Source organism: Quercus lobata, chromosome 4, assembly GCF_001633185.2.
Source record: "Quercus lobata isolate SW786 chromosome 4, ValleyOak3.0 Primary Assembly, whole genome shotgun sequence".
NCBI lineage: Eukaryota > Viridiplantae > Streptophyta > Magnoliopsida > Fagales > Fagaceae > Quercus > Quercus lobata.
Window position 1 is genome coordinate 89892262 of NC_044907.1, and position 11737 is coordinate 89903998.

Here is an 11737-nt window from a genome sequence, read left to right on the forward strand (position 1 = left end):
CTTTCAATTGGTATCAGAGCGGGTACACTTGTTGTGGTTTAAATACCTAAGTGTGATCCTTGACCCCTTGTGTGTTTTGCCATGGATAATGCTTTGTATGCTTCTATGGATATTGTTGATTGTAACATGCCATGTGTTTGTGAAAATGCCTCTATGAGTGCTAATCCTCATAATTGTGATGACATGTTACTTGAATCTATGGGTGTTGTTGACAAACTCTTGAAGAAAGGAGCTAAGAAGTTTCAAAAGAATTTGAGCAAGTTAGTTTGTGAAAAGGATGATTTGATTGCTAAACTCAATGAATCCAACACATTGGTTGAGAAATATAAGAATCTTGCTGAAATTTCTCTTGAAAAGCTGAAAGAGTTTGAATGTTTAAATAAGGACTTGGATGCTAAACTTGTTTTGTCTAACAAACTTGTTGATGATCTTAAATCTGAAAATGAATCTCTTAAGATGCATGCCAAGTGTTTGATTGCTGAACCTGTAGCTAAAATGGAAGAAAATATATGTTGCAATCATGTTGTGGTACCCGATTTTGTGCCTATTGTGTGTTCTACCTCAAAGGACAAATCGGTGTACATTCCTCCACACAAAAGAAATCAAAAAGTGGAGAGAAAGGCTCTTAAGCCTAAGCCTCTGTTTAGGTCCCAATCTAGGGATTTGAGTGGATCTAAGTTTGTTCCTACTTGTCACCATTGCGGTGTGATCGGTCACATAAGACCCCAATGCCCCAAGTTAAAAAGAGAACAAACCTTTGTTGTTAGATCCCTTTCCAAAAAGCCTAATGGACCTAAATACATTGTTTGTCACCATTGTGGTGCCTTTGGTCATCTAAGACCTCATTGCTCTAAGTTTCAAGCTCTTAAGAAAATCAAAAGAAAAGAGAAACTTGAGCTTTTTGAAAGTTGTGCTTTGAAAGCTAAACCGGATTGGATGGAAAATGGTAAGTTGTTGAAGAAAGGGGTTAATGCTCTTACCTCCTTGTCTATGTGCATCTCCGGTTCTCATTCTTCCAACTCTCGTCTCACTTCTCTTGAGACACTCATTCCAAACAATCGTTCCGTTTGGATGAGGAAGGGTTCCTATGGTTGAGCTTTTGCTCTTTTGGTCCTTGATCTAATTCTTTCGATCTTTGTAGGACCCTTCATGCATTAAATGTCATATCTTCATGCATTTTGTGCATCTTGCATTTATTTATATGCATTGTTTTGTTTTTTTATCTTACTTTTATATTTCAGTTTTGTGTGTGTAAAAAATCCAAAACCACATAAAAAGCGAAAAATTCAAAAAGTTTGATCGTATATGTTTGAGCACATATCACATGTGAGTTTGGCCTTGTACTTTTGTACAAATGGCTTTGTGCATTTACGAGCTTAGCTTGTTATTTTTGCACTTATATCTTTTTGGGAAAAATCTTAACATCTTTGTGTGATTGTTGTAAATCGATCTTCAAGCTTGTCATGAATGATTAGTCAATAGTCATGTTGGTTTTGATACATGCGTAGACTTGTGCTTATATCTCTTCCCACTCTTTTATTTTTTTTGCTTAAAGAGCTCAATAAATGTAAATCTCAAAATGAAAAGAGATAATGAGCTGCAAAAGCCGTCGCACATACTAGTATTCGACTAGGAAAAAGGGAAAGCGACTTAAATGAAATTGTATGATGCCCAAAAAGCCAAAGGCTTGTTCGTCAAATTGAAATATCACAAATTTCAGGCATCGATCTCAAAATGAGATGTTTTGATTCAAAATGATCAAATGTTATGAATTGTAAAGAAGCCAAATGAAAAGCTTCAATCTTATGTAATCATTTTCTTGTGGGAGGTCATATATGTTCATTTCTATAATTGAGATAGACCACTTGACTTAGTACTAGGTGTGTATGACTTGATTGAATTGATCATTGAAGCTTCACTCTAGACTAAGGACTATTCCACATTTGATACACACACATAACACACTTGCCTAATGTTCAATGAATGTCTTATTCATTTGTTAGATTGTACTTGTCTAAATGTGATGTGTGTGTGCTCAATCTTATATGAATTAATCCAAAAAGATTTTTGATCATTTTATATGTTTTTGGAAGTGATTTTTATCACTTTTTGTGTTTTTGTTTAGTCCTTACTTTGTTTTTCAATGTTTAAACATGTTCTGGTTTGAAAAACAAGTGTCAGATTTTTTGGCCACTCATTTTGGCTACTTGCGTGAGCTGCCAGCAAGCTACCAGTTTTGGCTACTCGGTTTGGCGGCTTGCAAGCCGCGAGTCTAAGCCACGAGTTCATACAGAGAGGTTTCACGGCTCACTCGCGACTTGGCTCGCGACTCGCCAGTCGCGAGTCGCCCAGAATCAGCTTTTTAAAGAGCTTTTTCGTGGGAAACTTGTTTTAAACCTCTCCCATCCTCTCTAAAACCCCTCTTTCAATATTTTTACATCAAAACCCAACCAATTTGAATGGTTTTTCAATCCATTAACATCTCTATGGTAATTATAAACTCTTTTCATTGATTTTGATCCTTAGATTATGTTTTGGAGAGTTTTGTGCTCTTGGTTGGGATTTTCATCATAGGGGTTGGGAAAACTTATTTTTTTGTCAATTTTCTTCATGGGATTGGTTTCTTTTGTTGATATGCATTGGATGTTGGCCCCTTGTGGCAGAAAGAACATGTATTAAGGGTGGATTTCATGATGTTCATGCATTGTTTCACATTATTGTTCATAGTGTGCATGCTAGGTGTTTGATAAAATGCCTCTTAGACATTTTCTTGCCTGTTTGGACTCCGATGAGTACCAAACTTTGGGGTTTCTCATGTTTCCTCATTAGGAACATGTTTGGTTCATTAGTTGTGTATTTTGCACACTTTGCCCCACATGTGCATTTTTCATGCATTGGACATGCATTGCACTTAGCCACCTCTTGCACACACCTTTGCTACCCTTGTCATGCATTGGTCTATACCTTGCTTCTTCATCCTAGCATGTCATCTCTGTCTTATGCTTTGTAGCATTTTACTTTGTCATGGGTTTGAGCTTCATTTTCTCATTCATCTTGCACCCCTTATGCATCATTAGCATTGTTCATACCTTCTTCTCTTGCCCTCGTTTCTTCTTGACCCTTTGTCTATTCCTGACAAAAAGGGGGAGAGTATACTCTAGAGAATGTTTCGGAGTATTTTGTCATTTCTATATGACTCTTGTGCACATCCTTAGGGGGAGAAATTCTATTTCTTATGCACATTTGTAGGGGGAGAGATATTCCATAGGGGAGATGCATATACCAAGGGGGAGAAGACATTGTGTTAACTAGAAAACCTTGTTCTGTTTGTTTTCTTGTTGGCTTTATGGTGCTTTGTGTTATGCTTTGGTGTTCTCATTGCATCATGTTTGTGCTTTGGACATGCATATGTCCCTATGTTATTATGCTTCATTGAATGCATGTTCAGATGATCATTTGCTTTGCTATGTGATCATTGTAGTCTTTTCTATACTTGTTATATTATACTTGTCATTTATTACTTGCTTTACCTTGAGGGTCTAATGTGTTTTGTGCAAGTGTTTCAGGGTACAAGTATATATATGTTCCAAGTGCATCACAGCTTCTCATCACTTTGAAGGGGAGAAATTTTAAGCACTTTTAGTTTATATTGTTTAAGTTTTTATTCAATATAATGTGTTTGTACCCATGTGTTTTTGTAAGCTTTTAGGGTTAATGTTTTATGCATAGTTTGTAGGCTTTATGGTTTGTACCTTGCTTAGTGCAGCCTTTATGCTATGTTAAAAATCAGTACTTTAATCTAAATGTTATGCATTTTGGTTTATGTACTGTCACTCTTGTGCCCTTGTAGGATTGTTCCTAGATGCATATGCCTTGTGTGATATGCATTGGTTGAGTGTTGTGCATACAAGTGTCTTGCCTTGTGCTTGTTAACTTGTATGTCCTTGTGTTCATTCCAAGTGTGAATGAGCACTGTGATCACTACCTTGTGGTGTTCACTTGGTTGATCAAGCCGTGGCTTGTTTCTTAAACTCCGTCTTTGCTTGATCACATATTGCCTGTTTCATATGCATTTTATAATTTTCTGCTTACAATGATCATGGTGTATTGTTGTGTTTCAGGAGTATTATGTTCATATGATTCAAGTGCTTCACAGCTTCTAGAGTTAGGTGTGAGTGAGTTTTGTTCAACTGTTCCCAACTCACATGTTAAGTCTAGAGTCTGTTTTAGGGTTTTGTCACGGAATAGCCAAAGGGGGAGATTGTAAGGTTGAATTTATTCAACCATCTAATTGGCTTTATTCCGTGCCAAATTTGCTTGTAATTCAGCATTTAGTAACCCTGTATTTAGGTGGGTTTGATGTAAGGGTAGTGAGTGAGATAGAGTGAAGATTGCTCAAGAGTGTGCAAGAAAACAGAGACTCGCGGCTGGGACTCGCGGGTGACTCGTGGCTGCAAGCCGCCAGAAGCAGCACACGTGCCAAGCATGCTGGAAGGTGAACAGTCATGCTAGCTGGAGCACTACAGGACAAAACAGGACAACTGGCCATAAGGTTATCTCGCGACTGGATCTCGCGACTTGGTCAAGCCGCGAGGTCAAGCCGCGAGCCACCCCTGTTTTGTAAAAACCTGACGTTTCACATTCCTCTCCACTCCAGTATAAATACCCTTTTTACCCACGATTGAAAGAGAGCTTCCAGAGAGAATTTTGAGAGAGAAACCCTAAAGAAAAACCAGATTGTTTCACCCACAATCTCTACCTTAGAATCTCTTCAAATTCCTCAACTCTCTTCCTCTCCATTGTTAAATCCTTGAGAGGCATTATACCAAACCTGAATCTCACCATCATCATCACTGTGAGACAGTCGTTTGGATTTCTGGGAAGCAGTTAAGAAGGAACCAATCTTCATTGGTTGATGCTATGGTCTAGTAGCGGAATCCGGGAAGCTAGAAAAGAAAAAGGTTCGGCGCAACCTCGTTGGAGCAAGAAGCTTGGAGGGCTTAGGTGCACTGGGTAGATTAGGCTTGGAGGGTCTATTGCTGTCCTTGTATCCCAACTGTATTTTCTAGTGGATTGCTTACCGCTTGGAGGGCGGCGGAGAGGTTTTACGCCGAGGGCTTCGGTTTCCTCTTCGATAACACATCGCGTGTTGTCTTTGTGTTTGCATCTTCCTTCCTCTCTATCTTTGCCTTTTCATTTATCTGCTGTGGATTTTAATCTGTTATGGCTTAGATAGTATTTAATCAATTTCGTATTATAGCATATGTTAAGTTTCCGCACACTAGTTGTTTGACATATTGCTTGAATTGATTAAGTTGTAATTTGGGGGTCTAAACTTTCAAAGGTGTTTTTACACGTTTTTGAACTTTCAGTTATATATGTGCAACTGATTGTGTGCTGGTAGGATTGGATTGGGCTGAGCCCATGATACTTTTTCTATTGCATGTCACATGTTCATGCATTCCCATGCATACGCTCTTTCTTTTCAATATATTTTGATATATTTGAACTGCTTGGGACTTTTTTGATTGTTTCTTTCTCCCTCCCTCTCTCTCTCCTCTGTTTGCGTTAGTCTGCTTCTGTGGCACCCAAATGCAAATCCACTTCGTCCCAAAACCCTCTTCGTTCTGGGGCATTCACTTCTTTTGATCCTACACTTTTTTCTATCCAGTTTTGTGATGAGAAGGTAATGAGAAGGCCAAAACAGACTTCTTTGAGAACTTCTCTAAACAGGGCGTTCCTTCAGAACGCCAAGTCATTTTGTCGGACTTTTCCGACACTAACCTGCCTATTGTCATCTACAATAGGGGTTGGGAGTCACTGTGTGACGTCTCGGTCACATGTCCATTGGCGCTAATCTAGGAGTTTTACTCCAACATGCATGTATTTAATTATTCAGTACCTCTTTTTGTTACTTGCGTTCGAGGTACGCGCATAGTTGTCACATCGGATATTGTATTTGATGTGCTCCATGTCCCTAGGGTAGAGCATCCTAACTACCCTGGTTGTGATCGTCTTAAGACTGTGTCTAAAGACGAGCTCATTCTCATTTCTTCTTTTTGTGAGTGCCCTTCTGATTGGGGTGAACACCAGTTCACTTCTTGCACGACCTTTGCTAAAGGTTCTTGTTTTCTTAACATGGTCATGACTTTTGTCCTTAATCCTATCTCATTATAACTTTATCACAGAACCCCATGCTCAGTTTTTGCTTTCCCTTCTTGAGCATCTCACTATAAATTTCCTCTCTCATTTCATTCTTTCTATAATAAATGTTCATAGGTGTTCGGCAACCCATGATAAGCTCATCTTCCCTTTAGCTATCACGAGGATTTTGCACCATTTTTCTGTTCCTTTTCTCTTGTTTGACCACTTCCATGTTATGGATGCTATAGATGCTGCTATCGTTAAACAGAGCGAGGCATAGTTTCAGTCGAGGTGGTCCGGTACGGTAGCTCCTCCCACTCCTTCTGTTCCATTTACATCCACTCCCTCTTCTTCTACAAGCGGTGTGACTCTCGAGGACATCATGGCGCAGCTTCAGCGCATGGATGCTAACCTTGACACTCTCAGTAATGAGTTATGTCAGGTGAACACCTATGTTGGTCATATTGCACAATGCCAGGCTGAGATTGGTGGTTACACAGTGGCTTTCTTTCCCGTTGCATCTGCGAATGAGAGTGATGGCTCCGGTTGTGCTGATGATGCTGGGGTTGATGATGACGCTACTGCTTCTACTGATGCAGATGATGGAGATGCTAGCTCTTCCAGTGTTGACGAGATGTCTACTTAACACTCTTACCCTTTGTCACTCATGACAAAAAGGGGGAGTAGTTTTAGTTATAAGAGTAGTCATAGTTAGGGAGAGAGTTAGTTTAGGAGATTTTTGTTAGGGGAGTGTTGTTTTTGAGGGATGTAGTGAGGTTTTTATGTATCCTTTTCTTTTCTCTCCTTTTTAGATACATTTATCTCTTGTACATGGGTCTTGTGACAATTTTGACATACATTGTACTTATATTCTTTATATATTGATGTATGTTTTTCACCAACTCTTACATGTGTTGTTTCTTTTCTCTCTTTATGCACATGCTTCTTATAACTTGTATGCAATCTTTTATTTCTGTTTCACATTAAGATGCCTTGATGAGTTTTGTTTAAAGTGTTTCAGAAATACAGGTTGTCAAAGTCTACTTGCCATAAACTCTCTTCTTGCAAAGTTTTTCAAGAGTTTGTGTTAGGATAGATTTTATTGTATTTAACAAGTAAGTATAAGTTGAGTGATTTATGACTTCTCTCATATCTCATTTGTTTGTCGTGATTTTATCACGGATTACCAATTGGGAAGATTTTTAGGACATATGTGTTTCACTTGTTAAGAACGTATGTCACTATTTTATGTAATTGACTAATCCTTTGACAAAGTGCACTTTACTTATATTTGGGTAGATCTAAGATGTGTTTAATACTTCAAGAAATAAGGTTTCTCACAAGCCTAGACATATATAAGGATTATTTTAAGGGCCGTCAAAGGTGACACAAGTTGTACAAGTGTTGAGCAAAGTTTGTTCAAGCAAATTGTGACCGGAGACAGAATTTTCCCTAATTCATCTTTCTTGTGAAGAAGTTGCTGTGTTTGTGCACCGTAGGGTTTTGTAACCAAGGAGCTTCTTGATCTTTATCGGATGATGAACTGAAGAACTTTACAGCCAACAACCTTCTCTAGTTGGTGATTGAAGTCGTGTACTGGGATCCGCGTAATTGGTTAGTCACGTACTAGAAGTCGTGCATTGAAAGGAGAGATTGTCACTACAAAACAAGTTTAATTGGGTATTGGGGTAAGGGTTCAACTGTAGGTTGATATATGGTATTGGGATTCCTTTACTTATAACCACTTGTTGTGATAATAGTGGATTCTCAGGAGTGGTGACCTTAAAATCACCTAGTGGGGTTTTTGCCGTGTAGGTTTTCCCCATTCGTAAACAAATCACTATGTTAATTTAATTTCCACTGCATACTTAGTTTAATTAGTGATTTGTTTGTGCTGCCAGCCTGCCACGCATATTGCATGTTAATTTGATTAATTAATAAACTTGGCTAATTAATCAATTAATTCATCACGAGGGGTCAATACATTGTTGGCCTATCAAATTGCGTGGAATCATTACACCTTACATTGGAAACCTCGTATTTCTTAGGGCCATCAACCTACGAAACAACAGCTTTTATGGTGAAATTCCAAAAGAATTTGGTCAATTGTTTCGACTGTGACATATCAATCTTTCAAATAACACGTTAGGAGGAGAAATTCCAGTCAGTTTGGTCAATTGCACCAAACTTAGGGTAATGGTCTTAGCATGGAACAAACTTATTGGGAAAATCCCCACGGAGCTTGGCTTTATGACTAAGCTAGTTTCTTTTCTAGCTCAAGCAGACACATTGACTGGAGGAATCCCACCTTCCTTGCGAAATCTTTCATTGCTCATATATTTTTCAGTAGCCTATAATAATTTAGAGGGAAATATTCTAAAAAGCATAGGCCATTTGAAAACTTTATCATTTTTCGGGGTTGGAGACAATAACTTGAACGGTATAATCCCTTCCTCATTCTACAATATATCATCTATTAGTGTCTTCTCATTTACACAAAACCAACTTACTGGAACTCTTCCAGCAAACATGGGCCTCACTCTCCCTAATCTCAAATTATTCGAACTTGGTAATAATAAATTCTTTGGTTCAATCCCTAGTTCTTTATGCAATGCATCTCAGCGTCAAAAACTTGATCTAGGCAATAATAGCTTTGTAGGACCAATTCCCACTAATTTGGAATATCTACTAGATTTTGAACTCCTTCGTCTAACTAGTAATAACTTAGGAAGGGATTTGGACTTCCTAACAACTTTAAGAAATTGTATGAAAATGGAAGAGCTAGGAATTGATGCAAACAAATTCGAAGGTGTTTTGCCCAATTCTATTGGCAACTTGTCAACACAACTTAATGTATTGTATTTAGGAGGCAACCAAATATTTGGATCGATTCCTGAAACATTGCAAAATCTTATTAACCTAATTATCTTGGAAATGGACGAGAATCTTTTCACAGGTGTGATGCCTACTTATTTTGGGAAGTTTCAAAAATTGCAAGGATTGTTTTTATCAAAGAACAAATTGTTAGGGCAAATCCCAAGCTCCATTGGCAACCTCACTCAATTGGTTGTATTGGACATTTCTCAAAACAATTTAGAAGGAAGCATACCTATTACTATTGGTAATTGCCGAAGTTTGCAACAACTGATTGTTTCACAAAATTACCTTGGTGGAGTCATACCTCAGCAGGTTTTTTCTCTTTTCTCTTTGTCGCTATTACTCAATTTATCGTACAACTCATTTAGTGGCAAATTGCCTGTTGAACTAGGCAGTTTGAAAAATATTAACTCTTTAGATGTCTTTGAAAACAACTTGTCCGATGAAATTCCCGCAACAATTGAAAATTGCTTGAATTTAGAAAACCTATACCTGCAAGGGGATTCCTTTGAAGGAATCATACCTTCATCCATGGCTTTTTTGAAAGGCCTTGAATGTTTGGATGTTTCACAAAACAACTTATCAGGATTTATTCCAAAGGGTCTAGAGAAACTTTTATTTTTTAAATATTTGAACATTTCGTTCAATGATATTGAGGGTTCACTACTAACAGTTGGAGTTTTCAAAAATGTAGATGCAATATCAATTATTGGAAACAATAAGCTTTCTGGGGGGGGTATTCCACAGTTGCAACTACTTGCATGCCCCAAAGTTACAAAATCAAGAAAGTCCCTTACTTCTAGATCAATAATCACAACTTTTTATGCGGTTGCATGTCTCCTTCTAGTTTCATCCTTTCTTGTTTTTTATTGGAGGAAAAAATATAAAAAGAAACCATCTTCTATAGTCTCAAAGATGGATCTCTGTCCAACAATTTCGTACAAAATGCTTCATTGAGCAACTAATGGATTTTCTCTCAACAATTTGATTGGATCTGGTAGCTTTGGATTAGTTTACAAAGGAGTTCTTAATCAATAAAAAATGTTAGTTGCAGTAAAGGTCCTAAACCTTTAAACTAAAGGAGCCACCAAGAGTTTTGTGGCAGAATGCAATGTCTTAAGAAATGTTTGGCATTGAAATCTTGTGAAGATCTTATCATGTTGCTCTAGTATCAATTATAATGACGATGAATTCAAAGCTCTAGTATTTGAATTCATGACAAATAGGAGCTTAGATATGTGGCTACATCCAATGACAGATTTCAAAATTCAATTGAAATATTTGAGCTTTCTTCAAAGAATAATTATTGCAATTGATGTGACTTCTGCATTAAATTATCTGCACAATCATTGTCAGCAACAAATCATTCATTGTGATTTAAAACCAAACAATATTCTTCTCGATAGTGAGATGATTGCTCATGTAAGCGACTTCAGTTTAGCAAGACTCCTTACAACCACCAATGATTCTTCCTAGAAGCATACTAGCACAATCGGGTTAAAAGGATCTATTGGCTATGTTGCTCCAGGTATTACCTCTCCTATTTAGTTTCAAATCCTTAACGATGTAAGCATTTTGCTTTTCAATTTGTCACTTTATCAAAAGATAAGATTTAACTCCTTGAATTTTGGAGCATATAAGCCTTTTAATATTCATACAATTAATATAAACATATTAACACACTCTCTTGCTTACTGTTTCTATCCCTTAAAACAAATATTCACCTAAATACATACAAGCATGGAATTAATTTTACATTAAATTTAAAATAAAATAATTAATAGCAAAAATAAGATTGATAATTTGAGAAATTAATGCCAAAGTTAATTTGGTGATGGACATTTATCCTTTGACTAAGCTTCATATCTTATTTTTACGCATATATTTCCTTAATCAAATTGAGCATGCAAAAACAATTGTAATTTGGCCCCTCAGGTAAAGTTTCATACACCTTCCTTCCATTATGGAAGTAATAGCACATGTCATATTATTTTTCAATATAGATTCGTTTCATTTTCTAGACTTTGAATTTTGTAGCCCTTAATCCGTATTTTCATTATAGATAGAAAATTGCTTAATATCCTTCCATTCCATGAGTTGTAGAGTATGGCATGGGTGGTGAGGCGTCAACTGAGGGGGATGTATATAGCTATGGAGTCCTTGTGTTGGAAATGTTTACAGGAAGGATGCCCACCAACAATATGTTTAAAGATGGTCTCAATCTCCATAATTTTGTTAAGATGGCATTACCAAAAAGACTTGCTCAGGTTGTCCACCCAATGCTTTTGCCCAGAGGTAGAAATGGGAGCAACAACTTCAACAATGATGGCAATAGAAGAAGATGAAAAAAATGGCAATGAAATTGAAGTAGATGAAGTTAATTACGTCGCGGAATCTTGGTATCTAACATGCAAAAGTGCATACTCTCAATCCTTAACATTGGAATCTTATCTTCATTTGAGTCCCCAAAAGATAGAATGAGTATGAAGGAAGTCATTTGAGTCCCCAAAAGTATTGATAAACAATACTTTTTTTGGTTTGGGGATTCACAGAGGTAGACCAGGTAGAGCCCAAGTTAATTAGAGGTATTTATAGTTTTGATTAATAACTATCATTAGTAGTGTATCATAGTCATTCACTTTAATTTCATTCACATCCTTAAAAATGCTTTTTAAAAAAACTGGAAGCCTTTATGTCTACTTACTAATTTTTAGTA

At 37.1% G+C, this 11737-nt stretch overlaps 1 protein-coding gene across 1 annotated transcript; it reads left to right on the top strand.

The window, feature by feature from the left end:
• Window positions 1–6526: 6526 nt before the first annotated feature.
• On the top strand, window positions 6527–11366 carry LOC115986129 (probable LRR receptor-like serine/threonine-protein kinase At3g47570). The gene is made up of 3 exons (XM_031108986.1): window positions 6527–6758; window positions 8294–9757; window positions 11125–11366. Exons 1-3 carry the CDS (start codon window positions 6527–6529, stop codon window positions 11364–11366), a joined length of 1938 nt encoding a protein of 645 aa, XP_030964846.1.
• Window positions 11367–11737: the final 371 nt, after the last annotated feature.